The sequence below is a fragment of the Lissotriton helveticus genome, chromosome 8, assembly GCF_964261635.1.
Source record: "Lissotriton helveticus chromosome 8, aLisHel1.1, whole genome shotgun sequence".
In the NCBI taxonomy this organism is placed as follows: domain Eukaryota; kingdom Metazoa; phylum Chordata; class Amphibia; order Caudata; family Salamandridae; genus Lissotriton; species Lissotriton helveticus.
The window spans coordinates 1,587,074,985-1,587,101,353 of NC_136069.1; the positions used below are offsets into that span (position 1 = coordinate 1,587,074,985).

At 46.8% G+C, this 26,369-nt stretch overlaps 1 protein-coding gene across 1 annotated transcript in view; it reads right to left on the bottom strand.

The window, feature by feature from the left end:
- Positions 1-26,369, bottom strand: part of PDE2A (phosphodiesterase 2A) — a 1,220,867-nt gene that overhangs the window by 131,855 nt on the left and 1,062,643 nt on the right. Inside the window, exon 12 of the mRNA XM_078658599.1 lies at positions 11,080-11,207. Coding sequence (XP_078514725.1) covers positions 11,080-11,207 — 128 coding nt within the window. The remainder of the gene's footprint in view (positions 1-11,079; positions 11,208-26,369) is intronic.

The following is a 26,369-nucleotide window of genomic DNA, read 5'->3' on the forward strand; positions in this document are numbered from 1 at the left end:
TCACAGGACCGCATGGCAAGATTCAATAAGATCCTAACGTGGGACTATGGAGGAGTAGGCGAAAAGAATGGAGAGAACGGGCTCGGCCAACAAGAACATCAGGAGGCTGAACCTGAAACAAGAGGAGAAGAACAGCGACAAGAGGAGGCGAGAAACATCGAGCAAGATCAGAGGGTTGGAGAGAACCGGAGTGGGGTGAATGGACAAGTAGAGGCACGAGGAAGCAGAAGGAGTGGCGAGGAAGAGAACCACACCACCCCGGTAAGACTGACCCGGAGCGGCAGGGCGGTGATCAAGCCCACAAGATTCAGAGACTATGATCTGAGCGACGGACTGTAAGTTACAAATGTTATGTGTTGCTGCAGGAGAGGCATGCACAAGCTGCTGCAGTAGCAGACATGCAAAAGCTGCTGTAGGAACTGATATACATGAGAAAACATTATGAGCTGCTGCAGGAACAGACATTCATGAGTTGCTGCAGGAGCAGAGATTCATGAGCTGCTGCAGGAGCAAAGATTTATGAGCTGCTGCAGGAGCAGACTTGCATGAGCTGCTGCAGGAACAGAGATGCATGAACTGCTGCACGTGCAGATATGCAGGAGCTGCTGCAGGAGCAGACACACATGAGGTGCTGTAGGAGCAAAATGCAGGAGTCGCTGCAGGAGCAGAGGTACATGAGCTGCTGCAGGAGTAGAGATGCATGAACTGCTGCATGTGCAGAGATGCAGGAGCTGCTGCAGGAGCAGACATGCATGAGGTGCTGCAGGAGAGGCATGCACAAGCTGCTGCAGTAGCAGACATGCAAGAGCTGCTGTAGGAACTGATATACATGAGAAAACATTATGAGCTGCTGCAGGAACAGACATTCATGAGTTGCTGCAGGAGCAGAGATTCATGAGCTGCTGCAGGAGCAAAGATTCATGAGCTGCTGCAGGAGCAGACTTGCATGAGCAGAGATGCATGAGCTGCCGCAGGAGCAGAGATGCAGGAGCTGCTGCAGGAGCAGACTTGCATGAGCTGCTGCAGGAGCACACATGCATGAGCTGTTGCAGGAGCAGACATGCAGAGGTGCTGCAGGAGCAAAATGCAGGAGCCGCTGCAGGAGCAGAGATGCATGAGCTGCTGCAGGAGCAGACCTTCATGAGCTGCTGCAGGAGCAAAGATTCATGAGATGCTGCAGGAGCAGGCTTGCATGAGCTGCTGCAGGAGCAGACATGCATGAGCTGCTGCAGGAGCAGAGTTGCATGAACTTCTGCATGTGCAGAGATGCAGCAGCTGCTGCAGGAGCAGACATGCAAGAGGTGCTGTAGGAGCAAAATGCAGGAGTCACTGCAGGAGCAGAGGTACATGAGCTGCTGCAGGGGCAGAGATGCATGAGCTGCTGCATGTGCAGAGATGCAGGAGCTGCTGCAGGAGCAGACATGAATTAGGTCCTTCGGGAGCAAAATGCAGGAGCCTCTGCAGGAGCAGAGATGCATGAGCTGCTGCAGGAGCAGACCTGCATGAGCTGCTGCAGGGGCAGACATGCATGAGCTGCTGCAGGAGCAGAGATGCATGAACTGCTGCATGTGCAGAGATGCATCAGCTGCTGCAGGGGCAGACATGCATGAGGAACTGCAGGAGCAAACATGGAGGAGCTGCTGCAGGAGCAGAGGTGCATTAACTGCTGCAGGAGAAAACATTATGAGCTGCTGCAGGAGCAGACATGCCTGAGTTGCTGCAGGAGCAGACATTATGACTGCTGCAGGAGCGGACATGCATGAACTGCTGCAGAAGCAGACATGCCTGAGCGACTGTAGTTGCACAGACATGCAGGACTAGACATACACGAGCTACTGCAGGAGCAGACGTTATGAGCTGCTGCAAGAGCAGACCTGCATGAGCTGCTGCAGGAGTAGAGACTCATGAGCTGCTGCAGGAGCAGACATGCATGAGCTGCTGCAGGAGCAGAGATGCATGAACTGCTGCTTGTGCAGAGATGCATGAGCTGCTGCAGGTGCAGACTTGCATGAACTGGAGTGGTGTGGCTCACTGGTTAGAGGCGGTAGACCCGGAAGCAGAGAACGGCCCGGGACCAGGGTTCAATTCCCTATGCGGCAGGGTCGTGGACCAGGGTCAGCGGACTCGATAATTCTCGCCTCGGTGCCTACTCTAACCAGGGATCACACTCGGCAACTCTGGGCATTAGCTTGCCTCATCTCTACAACGGCCCCCCACATTCGCCGGGGATGCCTGGTTTCACCTTGGAGATACCCAGTAGGGACCATCTCACAGGGATAGCCAGGACGGGTTCCCCAGCGGTCTAGAGCGCCACGATGCCTTAGGGCAGCAGTGCGCTTTACAAGACACATACATTTACTACATTTAACTGCTGCAGGAGCAGGCATGCATGAACTGCTGCAGGAGCAGACATTTGCAAGCTGCTGCAGGAGCACAGATATGCAGGAGCGGACATGCATGAGCTGCTGCCGAAGCGGACATGCATGAATAAACATTATGAGCTGCTGCAGAAACAGACACTATGAGCTGCTGCAGGAGCAGACATGCACGAGCTGCTGCAGGAACAGATACTATGAGCTGCTGCAGGCACAGAAATGCACAAGCTGCTGCAGGAGCAGACAAGAATAAGATGCTCCAGGAGCGGACATGCACAAGCTGCTGCAGGAGCAGGCACTATGAGATGCTGCAGAAGCGGACATGCAAGAGCTGCTGCAGGGGCAGACACAATGAACTGCTGCAGGACAAGACATGCATGAGCAAACCTTATGAGCTGCTGCAGGAACAGACATGCATGAACTGCTGCAGGAGCAGATATGCACAAGCCGCTGCAGGAGCAGACATACGGGAGCTGCTGTAGGAGCAGGCACGCATGAGCGGCTGCAGGACCAGACATACACGAGGTGCTGCAGGAGCAGACATAATGAGCTGCTGCAGGAACAGACATTATGAGCTGCTGTAGGACCAGACATGCATGAGCTGATGTGGATGTATGACATTACTACGCATGCTTTTACATCGCATGCTTTTACAACGCGGTTTTTACAACGCATACCATTACAACGCATAATGCTTTTAGGTGCTGGATAGTGAATTGTTTAATTTAGTATTCCAACTCCAGTCACCGTGGATAGTAGGGAAGGTGTTGGATAGTACATTAAACACATTCCCTATCCTAGAGCGCCCCCCAGCGCAATTCGTTGTAATGGTTTGCGTTGTAAAAGTTGCGTCGTAAAAGCAGTGCGTGGTAAAAGTTGCGTTGTAAAGGATGTTTCCCGCTGATGTAAAAGCAGACATACTCGAGCTGTTGCAGGAAAAGGCGCCTCCTCACATTCGGAACAGTTTAAACTGTCAAGAGTGCAATATCTGTAGGAGAGTGTCAAGCCTTTGGACTTTTCAGGGTGTTATAGATGGGTAACCCCTGTTAGGGGTCCTTACACAGAGAGTTACAGACACCTTCGGTCCACAAACAGAGAAGCCGAGCTGTCCACATCTATATCTGTCCCGACCAAGGATTACGTCCACTGTACAATGCATTTCATGTTAAAAGGAATTCCAGCATTACCTTCTATTATTCCACAATATATAACATTGAACACAGGATTAGAACATTACTTCCCATCTGTTCAATGAATGTGAACATATAAGTCTGATCATAGTTTACTCTTTCAATAAGAAACTTCATGGAATCTAGAATTCCAGCATTACCTCTCCCAGTACACACTATGGTAACTACAATATCAGCATCACATCTCCTATTCCATAATCCATTCCAAAGAATATAGAATCACAACAGTCTCAAACCAGATGTCCAAGACAGCTGGGCTGAGAGGTTTAAAGTGCATGTCTGGCTGGCCATCGCAAGACAGTCAGCCAAAGGGGCATGCGCACTTTAAAGTGCCCAGCTCTTCACCCCTCTCTGCTACTGCCAGTCAGCAGCGACCCCACCCGCGCCCTGAGACTCAGCTAGGGACGAAGGCTTGTAGAGTCAATGAAAACTAAAGTGATAATAATGCCTATCACCATTGTATTTTTCATTTGGGGACATTTTAATTAGTGGGGTGAAACTCCTCCACCAGCATAGGATCTTTCCTCCCACAATGTATTCATAGATGAGAGAGAGGTGAGAAGGTGGACTGGTGGGAGAAACAAAACAAATAGAATGAGGCTGAAAGAGGATGGGTGAAGGGTGGCACCAGGTCACCTTTATATGACTTATGCGAAAACTCCAAAATATGGCCATATTAATCGTCAAGATTCACTCAACATTGGTAAACGTCATTCATGCGTAAGAACATGATGAACCGGGCTCGGTGCAAAGCCTTCAAACAGTTTGTATAAATCCTCTAGATCTAAAACAGGAATATGTCTACCATATATTATTATACAAAATGTTCATTCAGTGCCCTGAAGACTTTGTGAATCAGACAATTCCCAAAGGGGCCATCCAGTGTAGAGAAAACGCAGCTCTCTTTATCCAGCTCTGCAGGGCCAACAATCACCCAAACAGACTTTCTAGAAGCTGTTTTGTTTGATGGTGCCACAGACACTCTAGAAGGCTGCTCTGTGTGATGTGCCGGGGATACTATAGAAGGCTGCTTTGTGTAATTATGCTGCAAACACTCTAGAAGGCTATTTTGTGTGATGATGCTGCGGACACTCTACGAGGTTTCTTTGTGTGATGATGCCGCGGAAACTCTAGAAGGCTTCTTTGTGTGATGATGCTGCGGACACTCTACGAGGTTTCTTTGTGGATGATGCCGCGGAAACTCTAGAAGGCTTCTTTGTGTGATGATGCCGTGGACACTCTAGAAGTCTGCTCTGTGTGATGTGCCGGAGATACTCTAGAAGTCTGCTCTGTGTGATGTGCAGAGGATACTCTAGAAGGCTGCTTTGTGTGATGATGTTGCAGATACTCTAGAAGGCTGCTTTGTGTGATGATGCAGTGGATACGCTAGAAGGCTGCTTTGTGTGATGATGACGCGGACATTCTAGAAGACTGCTTTGTGTGATGCCACGGACACTCTAGAAGGCTGCATTGTGTGATGATGCCGCAGACACTCTAGAATGCTGCTTTGTGTGATGATGCCGCAGACAATCTAGAATGCCTCTTTGTGTGATGATGCCGCAGAAAATCTAGAAGGCTGCTTTGTGTGATGATGCCACGGACACTCTAGAAGGCTGCATTGTGTGATGATGCCACGGACACTCTAGAAGGCTGCTTTGTGTGATGGTGCTGCAGACACTCTAGAAGGCTGTTTTTGTGATGTGCCGAAGACAATCTAGAAGGCTGCTTTGTGTAATTATGCTGCAAACACTCTAGAAGGCTATTTTGTGTGATGATGCTGCGGACACTCTACGAGGTTTCTTTGTGTGATGATGCCGCGGAAACTCTAGAAGGCTTCTTTGTGTGATGATGCTGCGGACACTCTACGAGGTTTCTTTGTGTGATGATGCCGCGGAAACTCTAGAAGGCTTCTTTGTGTGATGATGCCGTGGACACTCTAGAAGTCTGCTCTGTGTGATGTGCCGGAGATACTCTAGAAGTCTGCTCTGTGTGATGTGCAGAGGATACTCTAGAAGGCTGCTTTGTGTGATGATGTTGCAGATACTCTAGAAGGCTGCTTTGTGTGATGATGCAGTGGATACGCTAGAAGGCTGCTTTGTGTGATGATGACGCGGACATTCTAGAAGACTGCTTTGTGTGATGCCACGGACACTCTAGAAGGCTGCATTGTGTGATGATGCCACAGACACTCTAGAATGCTGCTTTGTGTGATGATGCCGCAGACAATCTAGAATGCCTCTTTGTGTGATGATGCCGCAGAAAATCTAGAAGGCTGCTTTGTGTGATGATGCCACGGACACTCTAGAAGGCTGCATTGTGTGATGATGCCACGGACACTCTAGAAGGCTGCTTTGTGTGATGGTGCTGCAGACACTCTAGAAGGCTGTTTTTGTGATGTGCCGAAGACAATCTAGAAGGCTGCTTTGAGTGATGGTGCCGCAAACACTCTAGAAGGCTGCTTTGTGTGATGGTGCCGCAGACACTCTAGGAGGCTGCTTTGTGTGATGATGCCACAGACACTCTAGAAGGCTGGTTTGTTTGATGATGCCGCAGACATTCTAGAAGGCTGCTCTGTGTGATGTGCCGGGGATACTCTAGAAGGCTGCTTTGTGTCATGATGCTGTGGATACTCTAGAAGGCTGCTTTGTGTCATGATGCTGTGGATACTCTAGAAGGCTGCATTGTGTGATAATGCCGTGGACATTCTAGAAGGCTGCTTTGTGTGATGATGCTACAGACATTCTAGAAGGCTGCTCTGTGTGATTTGCCGCAGACACTCTAGAATGCTGCTTTGTGTGATGATGCCGCAGACAATCTAGAAGGCTGCTTTGTGTGATGATGCCGTGGACACTCTAGAAGGCTGCATTAAGTGATGATGCCGCGGACACTCTAGAAGGCTGCTTTTTGTGATGTGCCGCAGACACTCCAGAAGGCTTCTTTGTGTGATGATGCCGCAGACACTCCAGAAGGCTGCTTTGTGTGATGATGCTGTGGATACTCTGGAAGGCTGCTTTGTGTGATGATGCCACAGACTTTCTAGAATGCTGCTCTGTGTGACGTGCCACAGACTCTCTAGAAGTCTGCTTTGTGTGATGATGCCACGGACATTCCTGAATGCTGCTTTGTGTGATGATGCCTTGGACATTCTAGAAGGCTGCTTTGTGTGATGGTGCCGCAGACAATCTAGAAAGCTGCTTGGTGTGATGATGCCAAGGACATTCTAGAAGCTGCTCTGTGTGAAGTGCTGCAGACTCTCTAGAAGCCTGCTCTGTGTGATGATGCTGCGGACACTCTAGAATGCTGCTTTGTGTGATGAGGCCGCAGACACTCTAGAAGGCTGCTTTTTGTGATGTGCCGCAGACACTCTAGGAGGCTGCTTTGTGTGATGATGCCACAGACACTCTAGAAGGCTGCGTTGTTTGATGATGCCGCAGACATTCTAGAAGGATGCTCTGTATGATGTGCCGGAGATACTCTAGAAGGCTGCTTTGTGTCATGATGCTGTGGATACTCTAGAAGGCTGCGGATGCTGCGGATAGTATAGAAGGCTGCTTTGTGTCATGATGCAGCAAACATTCTAAAAGGTTGCATTGTGTGATGATGCCGGAGACATTCTAGAAGGCTGCTTTGTGTGATGATGCTACAGACATTTTAGAAGGCTGCTCTGTGTGATTTGCCGCAGACACTCTAGAATGCTGCTTTGAGTGATGATGTCGCGGACACTCTAGAAGGCTGCTTTGTGTGATGATGCCGCAGACAATCTAGAAGGCTGCTTTGTGTGATGATGCTGCGGACACTCTAGAAGGTTGCTTTGTGTGATGATGTTGCAGATAGTCTATAAGGCTGCTTTGTGTGATGATGCAATGGATACTCTAGAAGGCTGCTTTGTGTGATGATGACGCGGACATTCTAGAAGACTGCTTTGTGTGATGCCACGGACAATCTAGAAGGCTGCTTTGTGTGATGATGCCGCAGACACTCTAGAAGCCTGCATTGTGTGATGATGCCACAGACACTCTAGAATGCTGCTTTGTGTGGTGATGCCGCAGACAATCTAGAATGCTCCTTTGTGTGATGATGCCGCAGAAAATCTAGAAGGCTGCTTTGTGTGATGATGCCACGGACACTCTAGAAGGCTGCTTTGTGTGATGATGCCGCAGAAAATCGATAAGGCTGCTTTGTGTGATGATTCCACGGACACTCTAGAAGACTGCTTTGTGTCATGATGCTGTGGATACTCTAGAAGGCTGCTTTGTGTCATGATGCTGTGGATACTCTAGAAGGCTGCTTTGTGTCAGGATGCTGCGGATAGTATAGAAGGCAGCTTTGTGTCATGATGCAGCAAACATTCTAAAAAGCTGCATTGTGTGATGATGCCGTGGACATTCTAGAAGGCTGCTTTGTGTGATGATGCTACAGACATTCTAGAAGGCTGCTCTGTGTGATTTGTCACAGACACTCTAGAATGCTGCTTTGTGTGATGATGCAGCAGACAATCTAGAAGGCTGCTTTGTGTGATGATGCCGCGGACACTCTAGAAGGCTGCATTGTGTGATGATGCTGCGACACTCTAGAAGGCTGCTTTGTGTGATGGTGCTGCAGACACTCTAGAAGGCTGTTTTTTGTGATGTGCCGCAGACAATCTAGAAGGCTGCTTTGTGTGATGGTACCGCAAACACTCTAGAAGGCTGCTTTGTGTGATGGTGCCGCAGACACTCTAGGAGGCTGCTTTGTGTGATGATGCCACAGACCCTCTAGAAGGCTGCGTTGTTTGATGATGCCGCAGACATTCTAGAAGGATGCTCTGTATGATGTGCCGGGGATACTCTAGAAGACTGCTTTGTGTCATGATGCTGTGGATACTCTAGAAGGCTGCTTTGTGTCATGATGCTGTGGATACTCTAGAAGGCTTCTTTGTGTCATGATGCTGTGGATACTCTAGAAGGCTGCTTTGTGTCATTATGCTGTGGATACTCTAGAAGGCTGCGGATGCTGCGATAGTATCGAATGCTGCTTTGTGTCATGATGCAGCAGACATTCTAGAAGGCTGCTTTGTGTGATGATGCTACAGACATTCTAGAAGGCTGCTCTGTGTGATTTGCCGCAGACACTCTAGAATGCTGCTTTGTGTGATGATGCCGCAGACAATCTAGAAGGCTGCTTTGTGTGATGATACCGCGGACACTCTAGAGGCTGCTTTGTGTGATGATGCTACAGACATTCTAGAAGGCTCCTCTGTGCATGTGCCAGGGATACTCTAGAAGGCTACTTTGTGTGATGATGCCGCAGACACTCTAGAAGGCTGCTTTGTGTGATGATGCCACAGACATTTTAGAAGGCTGCTTTGTGTGATGATGCCGCGGACACTCTAGAAGGCTGCTCTGTGTGATTTGCCACAGACACTCGAGAAGGCTGCTATATGTGATGATGCTACTGACATTCTAGAAGGCTGCTCTGTGTGATGTGCAGCAGACACTCTAGAAGGCTGCTATATGTGACGATGCTGCAGACACTCTATACGGCTGCACTGAGTGATGATTCAGCAGATTTTCTAGAATGCTGCTCTGTGTGATGGTGTCGCAGACACTCTATAAGGTTGCTTTGTGTGATGACGCTGCGGATACTCTAGAAGGCTGCTTTGTGTGATGATGCTACAGACATTCTAGAAGGCTGCTCTGTGTGATGTGCCGGAGATACTCTAGAAGGCTGCTTTGTGTGATGATGCTGTGGACATTCTAGAAGGCTGCTTTGTGTGATGTGCCGGGGACATTCTAGAAGGCTGCTTTGTGTGATGATGCTGTGGACATTCTACAAGGCTGCTCTGTGATGATGCTGCAGACTTTCTAGAAGGCTGCTCTGTGTGATGTGCCAAGGATACTCTAGAAGGCTGCTCTGTGTGATGTGAAGGGGAAACTCTAAAAGGCTGCTTTATGTGATGATGCTGGGGACTTTCTAGAAGGCTGCTTTGTGTGATGTGATGCTGTGGACATTCTAGAAGGCTGCTTTGTGTGATGATGCTATGGACATTCTACAAGGCTGCACTGTGATGATGCTGCAGACTTTCTAGAAGGCTGCTCTGTGTGATGTGCCAAGGATACTCTAGAAGGCTACTTTGTGTGATGATGCTGTGGATACTCTAGAAGGCTGCTTTGTGTGATGATGCCGCAGACACTCCAGAAGGCTGCTTTGTATGATGATGCTGTGGATACTCTAGAAGGCTGCTTTGTGTGATGATGCCGCAGACACTCCAGAAGGCTGCTTTGTGTGATGGTGCCACAGACAATCTAGAAGGCTGCTTTGTGTGATGATGCCAAGGACATTCTAGAAGCTGCTCTGTGTGAAGTGCTGCAGACTCTCTAGAAGTCTGCTCTGTGTGATGATGCAGCGGACACTCTAGAAGGCTGCTTTTTGTGATGTGCCGCTGACACTCCAGAAGGCTTCTTTGTGTGATGATGCTGTGGATACTCTAGAAGGCTGCTTTGTGTGATGATGCCGCAGACACTCCAGAAGGCTGCTTTGTGTGATGGTGCCACAGACTTTCTAGAATGCTGCTCTGTGTGACGTGCCACAGACTCTCTAGAAGTCTGCTTTGTGTGATGATGCCACGGACATTCTAGAATGCTGCTTTGTGTGATGATGCCACGGACATTCTAAAAGGCTGCTTTGTGTGATGATGCTGCGGACAATCTAGAAGACTGCTCTGTGTGATGTGCCGAGGGTACTCTAGAAGGCTGCTTTGTGTGATGATGCTGTGGATACTCTAGAAGGCTGCTTTGTGTGATGATGCTGCAGATCCATTAGAAGGCTGCTCTGTGTGATGATGGCGCGGACACTCTAGAAGGCTGCTTTGTGTGATGATGCCGCAGAGACTACAAAAGGCTGCTTTGTGTGATGGTGCCGCAGACAATCTAGAAAGCTGCTTTGTGTGATGATGCCAAGGACATTCTAGAAGCTGCTCTGTGTGAAGTGCTGCAGACTCTCTAGAAGCCTGCTCTGTGTGATGGCGCCGCGGACACTCTAGAATGCTGCTTTGTGTGATGAGGCCGCAGACACTCTAGAAGGCTGCTTTTTGTGATGTGCCACAGACTCGCTAGAAGGCTGCTTTGTGTGATGATTTCAGAGGCATTCTAGAAGGCCGCTTTGTGTGATGGTGCCACAGATATTCTAGAAGCCTGCTTTGTGTGATGGTGCCGCAGACACTCTGGAAGGCTGCTGTGTGTGATGATTCCACAGACATTCTAGAGGGCTGCTTTGCGTGATGGTGCCACAGACAATCTAGAAGGCTGCTCTGTGTGATGGTGCCGCAGACACTCTGGAAGGCTGCTGTGTGTGATGATACCACGGACATTCTCGAAGGCTGCTTTGTGAGGTGATGCCTGGGGGGTTTTGAGACATATTGTGACATCAAGCACTGGATGTTTCCTTTAACATAAGGCCTAGTCCTATGTGCTTTGTGCAGCCAGCAGTACAGACCCTGGGGTGAGCAGTGCAGAGAGAATAAAGAACTCACTTACTGTCCTCCCTCCTTGTTGAAGGCACAGGCCAGCGCTACCACCTGCGTGGTGGCCCTGCTGATGACGGGCACACACAGCATGGAGTACACCTGGAAGCCCAGCATGTTGTTCAGCTGTCTGTGTTCTTCCTGGAAAACAAAAAAGGTAGGATCAAAGGATGAGAAGGATCAGAGCTTCCAAGAGTGTTGGGGGAGGGGTCTCCTATCGAAAAGAAAGGCGGGATCAGAGGACGAGAAGGATCAGAGCTTCCAAGGGTGTTGGGGGAGGGGTCTCCTATCGAACAGGAAGGTGGGATCCGAGGATGAGCGGGATCAGACATTCCAAGGGTGTCGGGGGAGGGGTTTCCGATCATACTGAAATGTGGGATCAGAGGATGAGAAGGATCAGAAATTCCAAGGGTTTTGGGGAAGGGGCTCCTATTAAAGGGAACAGTGGGATCCAAGGATGAGCAGGATCAAAACTTCCAAGGGTGTTGGGGGGGGGGTTGGATGAGGGGCTCCTACGAACTCTGAACAGAAGGAGAACAAGACATGGGCAGGGATGATGACCATTGCCACTAGAGTACCAGCAGGGTTTGGGCCTCTATTAAGCTACTGGACAATGTATAATAACATAAGGGGCTAGAGTTGTCTGTGCTGCACCTTGTGGTTGGCATTACATAGGGGCACTGCTTGTGCCTGAGCAAAGCGGGAGTTTCCTCCTTTGCATGGGCGACTAGCAACAAAATACTTTTGGCTTCACACGTTCCCAATAGTCAATTCATGCAAAAACGTAAGATGCCCTCGAGGATACAGCGCATGTGCGAGCAAAACTCTACATGGGTAGTGGGTGGGGAGGGTGGGGGGAGGAGGGTGAGAGAGGGTCCCCTACACAAAAACAAGATAAACATGATCTGAAACGGTTGCATTCTCTGCACAAAGTTACCACACATTTGTTGATAATCATAGGATTTACATGCAATATTCTGAGCATGAAATTGGACATCACTTGTCATTTTACAAATTCTATACAAATCCCTTCTTCACTTCTACCTTCTACTGCTTTTTTATACATTTTCCCATTCTGCACCTTCCAAATACATTTGCAGTCTTATCTAATGCCCAGAGAATCTACGTGGAAGCGGAAAGTTATAAAGATGTTACAGTCTCTGGTCGCAGATAGTATACTGCAGATAGTTCTCTGCCCCAGACAGCCGAGATATCTCTCCGGGTAAGATAGAGCCTGCAGACACAGACACCAGAGCTACTGCTTAAGTAGCAAAGGCCTCCTGAGACGTTCAGATAGCCCACATGTTTTTTTTATGTCCGTCTAACAAGCCCAGGCCTCATAAAGCAGTAGTGAAGACAAATGATTGTATCTAGGCAGGTCCAATATAGACCTGGGTTCTCCAATGTCGGTCGTGAAGGGCTGGTCCATGGCAGATTTTTAGCATATCCCCATTTAGATACATGTAGTTATCTTAAAAATCTTGCAGGGCCTACTTTGGAGACCCCTGCTATCGACAAAGGATCACTTCCATATAAGCAGTTAAAATAACATCCAAAGGAAAAAGTGCTTTCTGGCATCAAGGAAATAACAGTGGCTGTCAGTAAAGGTCCCTACTTCACCATTAATGATATCACAAGCATCAACTTTGAATGTGTAAGCTTGCCATGTCCTTCAGATACAAACAGCTTTGCCTACATCAAGGGAGTAGCCAGAAAAATAAAAAACACCCCACTTTGAGCCATTTGCTAAACAGCTGTGAGCGAAGGGGTGAGGCAAGCGAATGCTGCAGCTGTTCAGCAGATGGTCCCAGCTGAGGGAAATTTGAAATTCTTACATTTCTTTCATCACGTCTCTCCATCCTGCTTTCTTTTTTCATCTTGCTTTCCTTCCCCTTTTTCATCCGTGCTATACCTTTTTCCATCCATCCAACTACTGATCCATCCACCTATCCATTCATCCATCTCTGTATTTTCCATCCACTCATCCTTCTTTCTCTCCGCACTAATTTGCATCCATCCTTCCTTCTTTCCATCCCGTCTATCTTCCTTTCTTTTTGTCTACTATCCATCCTTCCTTCTCGCTATCCATCTGTCCAGATTACCTCCTTTCTTTTTCCATCTTCGTCTTTTTATTCATACTTCCATCCTTTCTCCATCCATCTACCATCCACCCTTTTCTCCATCTGTCCATCTCTCAATCCAGCCTCCTCCCCAGCCACCCATGTCTGCATAATTCACCCATTCATCCCTCTCTTTCCATACTTCTCTCCTTCATCTCTCTACCGCCCGCTACATCCATTCATCCTTGCATCCATCCATTCCTTCTTCTCTCTTCCTCCCCAGCCACCCATCTCTGCATAATTCATCCATCCATCCCTCTCTTTCTAAACTTCTCCCCATCCTCCCACTAACGTCGTCTACATCCATCCACACTGCATTAATCCATTCATTCTTCCACTCTCTTTCCATTCTTCTTCTAATGTTTCTTCTTCCCTCCACCCCTCCCTCGCTCCGTTCCTAGGACTGAAAGAGGTCGTTTCATGAGCTGCTTGGCGACCAGTCTCCAATCAGAGTTAAATGAACCAAAAATCACAATGTAAATGCTTCGTGGTGCACAGAATTGACCTTTGACACCCCTGCCCCACTCAAGCTGCTTAGGTGGAGGGTGGGGGTGTTAATAACGCCCCTGTGCTACATGTTCATTTTCTCTAAATTAGGTTATTTGTCCTTAAACACCAGCTGGACATGTTTTTTAAATGTACACATGGTGATGCCACATACCTGTTTTTCATTTGCATAAACAGCCTTCCACCCCCGAAAAAAAAGCTCCTAATTGTTCGTGAACAGCTATTTTTGTGGCAACCACTTAGATTTCTTTTTAAAGAACATGTGTTTTTTTCTCCAAATATTACCTGGTCATTTTATTCAGTAATCACTTATCCTATGGCCCTGCAAGGAGAAATTCTGTACGACTTGCCCGTGTTTCACATTCACTTGCCAGATGTGGCTAGCGGCTAGCAAGAGCTCACAGTAACCATCATGTGCCAGGGATGTGCAGTGGTGGTGAAGGCCAGCTGCCATCCAACCAGAGGGATCAGTATGCCAAGTGTGTCCACCACAATCCCTAAGATGACTGGCATTTCTTCTAGGAGCACCAGTACAAGAGAGGAGACATGCGGGCAGTGCACAGAGTGCAACCCCGGGGAAGGGAAAAACTGGAGAAAGCAGGCTGTCCACCCCCTGCGGGTCCTCTGATGACCCTGCATGCTGCCAGGGGCCAGCCACAAAAGTGACCAGACCCACATATCTGCTGCACTACAGGAGCCCTTTCCCCAGTAAGGCAGAAGAGAAGCACCAACCTCCACCAGACCCGGCTACCTGCTGCACCGGAAGCAGTTTGCTTTACAGGCACCCACAATAGAGACTAGGCGCAATGCCAAGCGCCACCAGCGTTCCCCCATAGAGGAGAAGGGGTTAAAGGTCTAGCGTGGCCCAAATGCAGGAGGGAGAGCCTCTACATCTCCACTGCACCTGTACCGCCCGCAGTGGGCCAGAGACAATCAAGGGAGTGCCCCCGACACTCCCATAAGACTGCGTCGTACATCGGTTCATTACGGGTAGGAGGAGAGCCGCACGTCCCCAAGTGGCAAGGTACCACCACCCCAACACAGAGAAGAGAATGTGGCATGATGCCACATGAGGAGGGAAGAGAAGAGTGACAATCCTGTCACCCTGAAGAACTGGTCAAACACAGGTGCACTGGAAAGACCAACAAGGGGAGAGGAACGAGGACTCGTACCACAAGACAAGAGTGCACCCGCACACACAAGACAGCCACCAAGGTGGAGCGTTGTCCCGGGAGACAGCTCAATTGGAGAACCAAAAATAAGCCGCAGCAAGCGTGAACCGCGCATCTCCCCAACGATTCATAGTGCGACCGTCAATTCTCGAGCATCTGCGGTCTAAGTCAGACAGCATCCCAGCTCGTGTCCGCAGATACCAGGGGTGAAGAACAGCCTCAGCTAAGACACAGAATTATGTAGCTGCGAAGTCCCTCCACTCATCCTCACTCCCATCGAATCATCACCACCTGTAGTCCAGGTCCACAAAATCATTGCCATGTGCATCACCCAATCCAGCCAAGGAGCAACTTGTCACCAGAGTGGAGCCTGGTACCTGCAAAGCACCAGGAGGCTGAGGTGCCCCTGGCAAGTCTTATCATGGTAGTGCCCAGATGCCTCAAGAGAAGACTCTGTGGAGGGAGTCCACCGACGCTCCTGATGCGCCATGTTAAGTTGTTTGACAGAAAACAGCGTCACTGCCAGAGCACGCAGGTCCAACCAACAGTGGATACTGATCCTACCGACAGGCTGCCAAAGAATCCGTACTCTGTCGACATATCATTCATGCCCAGCAGTAGCTGGTTAAATTAAGGACATGTGCCGAGATGCCTGGGTGCTCCCAGCTGCACTTGTCCACCGTTGTCCTGCCGACCGCCTCCGAAGACTAAAAGACTAAGGGGCATATTACCAAGGGGGGCAATAGACAATTATCGCCGATTTAGCGGCCGTTTTCGGCCGCTAAGCGGCAATAATTCTATCGCCTATTAGCAAGCTGTCGCTAACTGATGTTAGCGACAGCTTTTAGGCGATAGCGAGCGGTTTGGGGCCCGCTTTGCATGTCAGCGATGTTTATCGCTAATGACATGCAAAGTGGGCGTACCCAACCCGTTAGCGACTGAAAGCAGTCGATAACGTCGCTATCGCCTATTAACAAGGCAGGCGTTTCATTGGAAATATTCCCGCTAAGCGCGAATATCTCCAAAAACGAACGCCTGCTCAGACCAGTTCTTAGCCATGTTATCCAATGGGAGGTGGATAACATGGCTAAGAGCATTTTGTCCGTAATGCGTGAATATCACTGTATTCTCAGCGATATTCACGCTATCGCTGGAAAATTTATCGCTTTGGAGATAAACGTTGGTAATAGCACATTATCTCAGCGATATTTTCCGGCGATGCTTGGTGATAAAAAATTCGTTGCTAAGCCTAGGTAGCGATAAATATCGCTAATCGTTGGTAATATGCCCCTTAGTCGTGTCTTATGTGGATTGCTCCTTTCCATGGGTTGGACTTTGTTTTGTTTTAATAAAGTTTGGGAGGAATGTAGTGTCGTACTGGACGCACTCTAGTGTCTCAGCCGACACTTAGTTTGCGAGCCACTCCCTAAAGGGCTGGACACTGGACACACTTGCCCCCCACACCCATCCACCACAGGTGTCACGAGTGACACGACCCTGCAAATTAAAGGGCCCAGGTGCATGTGCTTGTGGCCGGTTAACTAAGCAGAACCTGGTGTCCGTGTCCAATATTTTTAGTAGCATGAGGGTCCAGGGTCCACAACACTACAGTTACATCAAATTTGCTTCAATCGTGTGTACCTTTGAATATGATTCTCCATACAAAAATATTATCACGCACTCAGATGGCTGTTAGGGCCTGCTACCACTCGATAAAACTACAAACCCCATGAAGATGGAGAGAAAATGTATTTTACAGTAACAGTCGGATGTGGAATAGTGTTCAGCGGCTGCCCTGTGCCTCCTGGTGCAGCTTCTGTGACCGGCTGCTGTGCCCCCACCCTCATAGCAGCAATTAGAAGCTCTTAAGTGTTACAGCCTCAGAGGGTCTATCTCTACGCAATTATATCTACATAATAGCTTCATTTGAAAGTTGCACGGCTCTCGATTGTTCATTCCTGGAGAGATGCCAAGGTGATTGCACTTGAAAATAGGACATTCCTGTCCAATTCAATTACCTGTGTCCACATTAGTCCGCACTTTACCGTGACCTGGGAGGAAAGCAGCTCTGCAAGATGAGCACGCGAGGCCCTTATATTTCTAAGATTATCTCTGTATTTGTGTGTTATTTTTTAAAAGACGATAACCTGGAGATGTCATTTTATTTACCGGGCATTTCTTACCTGCTAAATGTGACCAAATGTAACCTGCTGAAATGTATTGGGAGACAAATCCGGCTGTAGGAATTTACTCTGAAACTCATAATCCTGAAACTCGTCCAAATTTGCCTGTTGGAATTTTATGAGGCATTTTAATGGAGGCTAATGCGAGCAAGTGGTTGCCAGCACTGCAATTTCCCCGTTCTGCAGATCTCACAGCTGGCAGTGAGATGAGCACAGCACTGTCAATCCATAGCTTTAGAAGCAACTGACGAATTATTTTTGGACCATATCAAAAACATTTAAGGACACCAGTAACTTCCATGTGCAGTGCTATTAGGGGTACTATCACAAGAGACCACAAGGAGGAGGCAGATTGCAATAAAATGCCTTATAAATGGCTTGATTGCCATTCAATGGGGGGAAGATCCAATGGCAAAAAGTCGAATTTTTTAACACTCTGAAAATCCTTACACTGAATCCGGCCACGTGTAAAGACACCGTTACTCCTGCCTATCAGTTAATATTTGTTTTGTTTCACTCGTTTTCCTGAGTTACATGTGCTAATAAATAATACATTAATTGTATGACCTTTGAGTTGAGAGGCTGAATAGTTCCTCTTACAATTGTATGACCTTTGAGGCCTGTAACAATTGTATGACCTTTGATGTGTGAGGCTGACAAAGGTCCTGTTACAACTGTATGACCTTTGAGGCCTGTTACAATTGTTTGACCTTCGAGGCCTTTAACAATTGTATGACCTTTGAGGTGTGAGGCTGAAAAGGTCCTGTTATAATTGTATGACCTTTGAGGCCTTTAACAATTGTATGACCTTTGAGGTGCGAGGCCGAATAGATCCTGTTACAATTGTTTGACCTTTGAGGCCTTTAACAATTGTATGACCTTTGAGGTGTGAGGCTGAAAAGGTCCTGTTACAATTGTATGACCTTTGAGGCCTGTTACAATTGTATGACCTTTGAGGTGTGAGGCTGAAAAGGTCCTGTTACAACTTTATGACCTTTGAGGTGAGAGGTGAATAGTGCCTGTTCCAATTGTATGACCTTTGAGGCATGAGACAGAATAGGGCCTTGTACAATTGTATGACCTTTGAGGTGCAAGGCTAAAAAGGGTCTGTTACAATTGTATGGCCTTTGAGGCGCGAGGCTGAGAAGCTCCTGTTACAATTGTTTGACCTTTGAGGTGCGAGGCTGAATAGGTCCTGTTACAATGATATGACCTTTCAGGCCTGTAACAATTGTATGACCTTTGAGGTGTAAGGCGGACAAAGGTCCTGTTACAACTGTATGACCTTTGAGGTGCGAGGCTGAATAGTTCCTGTTACAATAGTATGAACTTTGAGGCCTGTTACAATTGTATGATGTTTGAGGTGCAAGGCTGAAAAGGTTTTGTTACAATTGTATGACCTTTGAGGTGTGAGGTTGAAAAGGTCCTGTTTCAACTGTTTGACCTTTGAGGCCTGTTACAATTGTATGACCTGTTGAGGCCTGTACCAATTGTTTGACCTTTGAGGTGTGAGGCTGAAAAGGTCCTGTTACAACTGTATGTCCTTTGAGGCCTGTTACAATTGTATAATCTTTGAGGCCTGTTACAATTGTATGACCCTTGAGGCCTCTAACAGTTGTATGACCTTTGAGGTGCAAGGCTGAAAAAGGTCTTGATACAATTGTATGACTTTTGACGTGCGAGCTTGAATAGGTTCTGTTACAATTGTATGACCATTCAGGTATGAAGCTGAATAGGTCCTGTTACAATTGTATGACATTTGAGGTGCGAGTCTGAATAGGTCCTATTACAATTGTATGTCATTTGATGCCTGTTACAATTGCATGACTTGTGAGGCGCAAGGCTGAATAGGTCCTGTTACAGCTATATGACCTTTGAAGTGCAAGGCTGAAAAGGTCCTGTTACAACTGTATGACCGTTGAGGTGCGAGGCCGAATAGATCCTGTTACAATTGTATGACCTTTGAGGAGGCCTGTTACAATTGTATGACCTTTGAGGCACGAGGCTGAATAGGTCCTGTTACAATTGTATGAACTTTGAGGCCTGTTACAATTGTATGACCTTTGAGGAGCGAGGCTAACAAGGGCCTGTTACATTTGTATGACCTTTGAGGCATGAGGCTGAGCAGGTCCTGTTATAATTGTATGACCTTTGAGGTGTGAGGCTGACAAAGGTCCTGTTACAACTGTATGACCTTTGAGGTGCAAGGCTGAAAAGGTCTTGTTACAATTGTATGACCTTTGAGGCTTGAGGCTGAAAAGGTCCTGTTACAACTGTATGACCTTTGAGGTGCAAGGCTGAACAGGTCCTGGCCCTGTTCGAAACCTGCTCATGCATAATGTGTGTTAGGATATTGATTGACAGTTGGTGTTAACTGTATTTTTTGGACGCATATCACATTTTACATTTGACTGGAAGTAGCTTTTTATGTTAGCCCAAGTGCGAGTTCCCTTTTGGCGCACTGCTGAAGGCGCTACGAGGGAGCTGAGAGTTGGTCCTGTTCAGACAGCAACATGAGTGTCATGTACCTTGGGTCTGCAATCTGCTGCCAGACCTGCAAAATGGGCAAAGTGCAGTGCTTAATTTGTGCCTGTGTTGTCCGGTGCTCAGCACCAGCACTTATTTCTAAACACCGGCACCTATCATGGAATGACAGCACCTGGTGCCGTTGTGTGTCTAATCTTCTGCTAAATTTATCAGTGCAGTGTTTATTTAAAAGTGAGAAATCTGGCACACAGGTAATGCAGATACTGGCATTCTGCAGCAGGGGCAGGGCTGTTGGTGGTGCCCACTGGAGTGGACTCCCATGAAGTGCCTTGGACCCTGGCACTTCATTTTTACAAATTAAGCACAGGCAAAGTGTTTGCAGCATCATGGGTAGCAAGGGTTAGTGCCAAGTGTATGTTATCAGACTATTGCACCAAGAGCATGGTTGAATCCTATCTGCAGTCCGACATCTTACATGGAGTGTTACTTGTTATGTACGAGAGAAACCTGATGTGATTGGGGGAAGCATTTTGAGAAATGTCAACATTTCCCAGCTGGGTTCTTATCGAATGCACGCTGATTGTGAACTTTACATTTAGTAATACACAAACAAAGGCTTGGCCCATTTCTAAGTAGGAAAATAACATGTTTGTGAGAACTCTGTTTTCATTTATTTGAATGGATGTTACTAATGCTGGTTTAACATAACCTGAGAGTGCTTTAAAACACTGGTGATAAATGGCAGAAATGGATGTACGTTGTTACGACGCGTGGTATGACCACGCGTACCGTTACAACGCATATTTTACAACGCAAGTCGTTACCACGACTTGCGCTGTAGGGGTGCGGACTTAGTAATAGTTTAATTTACTATTCCAACACCAGCCTACGTACAGTAGGGAAGGTGTTGGAATAGTAAATCTACTATTCCTTGTCCTTTAGCGCCCTCCAGCGCAAGTCGTAGTTACGACTTGCGTTCTAAAATACGTGTTGTAAAGGTACTGCGGGGTAACATCCGCGTCGTAAAGGATGTTCCCCAGCAGAAATAGGGGCAGTTACCACCATTAACTATAGGAAGCTTAAGGGGAGAGCACGCTCAATTGCCCTTAGTGAAGCCGGTGCAAGATCTCTATGGGAGCACATCATTATGGTTAACAAAGACCCTGCAGCACAATGGACCCAATTCCCTGCTGCACTTTTGACTATAAAAGCACTCAGCCATAAAGACACAAATCTCCACCCAAAGGTCCACTCCAAGAAACCATCAATAGAGAAAGAAGCTAAACCATGCCCTGAGGATTTCCCTCAGCAAGCACACTACACTGGCTCAGATGACCAGCTTAAGTGAGCTGAGAAGCTCATATAAAAAAGCAACATGGGAGAATTATTTAAAAAAAGAGACATGTACTGGCAAAAATTGTTGGAAGCCACAAGAAGGAAAAATGCAAGTGAGTTCTGGAGACTCCTGAACAACGCAGTGGGACTTGGACCGTCACCAGCGCCATCAAACATAGCCGAAGAAGTGTGGGCGGTCTACCTGCAAGGAATGTTTGGCGTCGCCAAGGCGCCGCTACTAAAATCAGACAAAGGGAGACACAAACATACTCTCTTCGGCTCAAGAAACTATGGGGCAGATGTACAAGCCCCTTGCTCCACTTTGATGTCACTATTAACATGGGAAAAGTGACGCAAAAATGGTACAAGGGGCTTGTAAATCTGCCCCTATCTCTCCAGAAGCAGAAACAAAAGCATAGCCAGGCGACGAGAAGGGGCTTCTGGCCCTAATGGCTACCAAAAGCCATTTTTGAAGAAAATCCACAGTACTGGAAAAGCACTTGTCCCAGCTCCTCAATCATACTCTTTTCCATCAGGTGATCCCGACAGTTGGCGGGCTCGATAATAAACCCAATTTACAAAACTTGGAACATGTCTTTGCCAACGAACTATAGACTGATTGCCTTGTTGGACGGGGAGGCAAAATATTTTGTATCAGTGCCTCTGGCTAAGCTCACCAAGAGGGCAGAGGAAAACTCCTCTGTCCCTGCAAGCCAAACTGGATTTATTAAGGACACAGGAATGTCAACCATTATATTAATGCTTTCTGTATTAACTGATAAGGCAAGGAATCAGCGCAAGAATCTACACCTGGACTTTCAGTTCGCTTTTGACACGGTCCAGCGTAACAGACTCTGGCCCCTGCACTTTTAAACTCCAGACAGCTTTTGTATTCCAACACATGGATACGGATCAGGCTTCGGACCAGAACAATTCTTTTGGCAAAAATATATACCAACCACGGTTCCTTTTCAATTTATATCTGGCAAAACTACCCGGTCGGAGGAGCCTGTGGACATTAATGGGACCCCCGCTGGCCCCCTGTGAGGAGGAGGCGACAAGGAGACACTGTTTGTAGCAGCCACTTAATGGAACTCTGCTCTCCTGGTTTTTTGGGTCTTGACCTGAGAAAATCTACTATTTGTATATGTATATAGAGATAACTCTAACCACTAGTATATGTAGTAGACCTTTGTACTCTCTATCATTCCTATGTGATTGTTAGAGTTTATCCCTTTGTATCTCTTCCTTGAGTGACTTTACAACTTGTACATTTGCAAAAAAAATTTCTGTTTGTATCTCTTCCTTGTGTGACTCCTCAACTTGTACATTTGCAATTATTTCTGTTTGTATCTTTTATGTAACTCAAGTAATTCTAAGTCCTTATGTATCGCAACTGGTTCTTATGTAAAGCGCTCTGACATCTTTGGGTAATGTTCACGCTATACAAAATTGCATCACATAAAAAAAAAACAAGCTACACCACGGTAGGTCTCCAGACGCTAATAAAGTCCAGTGTGAAGTTCTCAGAGACACGTTTTAGAAGTTAACCTAAAAAAAATAACAAGCATTAGAAATTTAATAGGACTCAAAATATTTTGAGTTAGAGCTATTGGCATAGCTCAACAGCTACCGGACAGAAATTGCCACTTTGTAGGTGAGGAATAGAGCATTGTTCTGTGAAAAGGCCTGAAAGCCTAAAACAATGTTGATAGCCTACAAAAAAAAGGCAGATCAGGATGACCAGGAGGAACCGTGGACGTATTGGATGGCCAATGCAAGCAAACAATGAGTGAAATCGCCGAGGCTTGACCCAAGCACGCAAAGGCGGGAGAATCAGACCCAATGCACCAATAAAAACCCTGTATTTCTAAATGGCACAACAATGAACAAATGGCAATTCATGGGCATGCCAAAAGCCAATAGAGGTGATAACAACAGGTCTTGCAGACAATGCATGCAGCTTGCCTGGGCTCGACCTAAAACAATGACCATCAGTAAAGGAAGGTCCTTTAGCGCCTGCTTACAGCTTTAACGACAATGTGCTGGAATCGGTACTTGAATACAAATACCTGAATTCATTTTTGATACCAGAGGCACATTTGCAGCACACTAAGGAATTCATTAAGTGGCCCTTCTCATCAACCCTTGGTACAGGTCATCACTGCAAAACTTGCCCCTACCCTAGCCCATGGTACTGAAGCGCTCAGAGGATGTTCCATTGGAACCATCGAAAATGTGATCATTGGCATTTACCTGTGGGTAACCTGGGTGCCGCGCCACACATCACCAGCACAACTAAGGTGAGAATTCGCACTGTGCAGACAAGATATCGCCAGCTTGGGAATTATCCAACAAGGTGTTACAAAATGAAAACCATGCAGGAATGAACATTAAACATCCTGTGGAAGGTGTTAGAATAGTAAATCATACCATTCTTGCGCTGTAATGCCCGCGATGTAAACATATAACGATGTAACGATCGCATTGTAAAGGTTGTTCTCCCTCTCAGTCAGGGGCTTTCAATAAAGCAGTGGACTCAGTGGTCCAAAAATATTCCATGCTGACGAATACGGTGTTGCTTTCAAAAAGACCCCAAGCATGGTTGATAGCTTTTTGAAACCACAAGGATATTTGGGAGAACCCTTCGGGCTCAAGGCGAACCTGAAACTGATGGGCTACAGATTTGGCGGTTTCACCATTTTGCACAACTCCCCATCTTGGGTAAGACCATCCATTGAGGCTGATTGTTGCCTTTGCAATAGCATGAGAGCAGATTTAATGCATATTTTATGCATAAGCCCAGTATGGACAGAGGAACGAAAATGGTTATTAAAGTATCACTTCATAAGAAAAAGTATTTGCACGTGTAGGCAGGAGGTAATGGCCTCCCTTCAAGGAGAAGATTTAGGGGCATATTATCAAGCAAGGGCGATACATTATCGCCACTTTTATCGGCAGGAAACTGCCGCTAAAGCAGCGATAATGGGCTTGATAATATACCCTTGTGAATTCCCAGATAAGCCCAGGTTAACACCAGAACCTGGGCTTCTATGGGAATTCACGAGGGTATATTATCAAGCCCGTTATCGCTGCTTTAGCGGCAGTTTCCTGCCGATAAAAGCGGCGATAATGTATCGCCCTTGCTTGATAATAAGGCCCTTAGTGCTCAGTGGAAGATTCTTGAAATATATGGTTATAGCCCCAAAACAAATTGTCAATGACGCAGCCTCTGCTAACTCGGACGACCTATTAGTGGACCGTAATTTTGAGTTAATCTGTAGTAGGGACAGAATCATAAACCTGTTCTTGTATGCCGCTGTAGATAGCAAGGCCTAACTAACTAGAGAAAGAAATGGTTAACCAAATGTATAGAATTTTCAAAATTTGTGTTTATACTTGTGGGATTGCCCTTTCTTCGTACAATCAGCATCTTAAAAATGTGAGAGCTCTTTTAAACTTTTGTAACAGGCACAACCTAAATGTTCTTATGTTTGTAACTTATTTTTTATCTATGAGTTTGCACTTTCTTTGCACATCTAGCACTTTGAAACCATGAAGACTCTCTTATCCTTTGAAAACTGGCAACATATTGTTGATTCATAGTGCATTTGCACAGATTTATTTGCGGAATTATTCAACTGTTGTTTACATTGTTTTGTGCCCAAAACTCAATTTGCTGCTATTGGCGCTTGATGCATTGCACCATGGGATTTTATGGATTGCTAAGTAGAACTGAAGTTCACAGCTGCAGTCACTGTTGCAATGTTTTTAATTGTAAAAGCTGTAATTATCTGATCAATAAAATGTCATTAATTCATTCATTCACGGAGATACATGTTTCTAAAGTGTAAATGTTGCACAACCAGTTTTGACTGGCACGCCATTAAAATGTCTTTTCCAGACTTCTCTACAGACACAGCCCTCACATAAGGTAGTCTCCAGCCTGGAACCCCCACCACAGAGGCACAGAGAGGTGTGAGGTTTGCGCTCGCTGACATCAGCCTAACTAAAAGTGTGGGAAAGGAAGACAAAAGGCCATGCTTCACCTAAAGTGCCTCCTTCAGGTTGCACAACAATATGTGCAGTTCCACCGCTTATCCTACTATCCACCAGAGGGCAGTGTTCCAGCATCTCTAACCAGCAGCCCCTTTCTAACAAATTCTTGATTGAATCTCAGTGGCTGGAGCTCCACCCTCCAGCCACAGGAACGCAGGCAATATCCTTCAATGTCTGGGGAAACTGTGTTTGCCCTTCATCTTGTGCCAAACCAAAGGTGTCCAAAATACATCCCACTGTGCTTTACAATTAATACTCCAAATCAAATTTGAGAAGATATCCGCTCCTGATTTTCAGAATCGCCTTTCAAGATTCTCACCTATCCATTATTTTATTTATTAAGTGCAATCCTAGCCAGCATGAGCTGATAAACTATCCTTGCTGAAGTGGTTGTCAACTGCACAGACTTTCTGCCCAAGTATAGCGCCTATGAAAAGTACCTAATATAGCACTATCTTCACAGGCAAATACAGTTGCTTCTATTCTAGACTCTTGCCTCCTCAAATTGCATGTTGTCTCAAAGAGTGTCCACTGTAGTCATAAAATCTGGTATGAAAAACTGACCTTTATCTACAATCTCTGATTGTCAACTCTCATTTTTTAGGTCTCGCGACCTATCAATGCGCGCAAGCGCATTGAGCGGAGCGAGAATTCATGTCCTCAAAACGCTCGTGAAACCAAGGGCTTCTTGCGCTGCGGTTTTCATTAAGTTCACGTGAATCACGTGACCAAACAAGCACGCACATTCACGGCCCCACAGCACATCAAAGAGCTTCTCCCAGCGTGCGCTGTGCGGCTTCTCCTCCCCTAATTATTCATGGCTGGCCGCTGGCCGGCCATACTTTCAGTTTCCCGCCTACTTTCAGTTTCCTGGCGCTCTTGTTTCCTGTTTGCTGCAGACCGCTGATGTAAACAACGAACACTCTGTAGTTATGACGCAACCTTCCTACATACACTGAGACCAACTGCATTTCACACTATGCATACATTGTTCTCTGTGGACCTGACCCACGCTTACTCAACAACAACATTCAAAAAAGACTGAAGCACTCACGGGGTCTTGTAAAAGATTTGTAAATAAACAGCTATATCCTCCAAGACACGTTTCTGCGTAATCGGTTTCTCAAGTGCTGGAAATGCTATTAATGAAACACAGAGTCTGGTTGGCTATAAACTGAGTAATCACCACTGCCATTGGAGTGTTCCTAGCCAATGGGAGGTCGCAAATGTCAAATTCTTGAGTTCATACGGCTTCAATGCAGACCGCAGACCGCTGATGTAAACAACGAACACTCTGTAGTTATGACGCAACCTTACTACATACACTGAGACCAACTGCATTTCACACTATGCATACATTGTTCTCTGTGGACCTGACCCACACTTACTCAACAGCAACATTTAAAAAAAGACTAGAGCACTCACGGGGTCTTGTAAAAG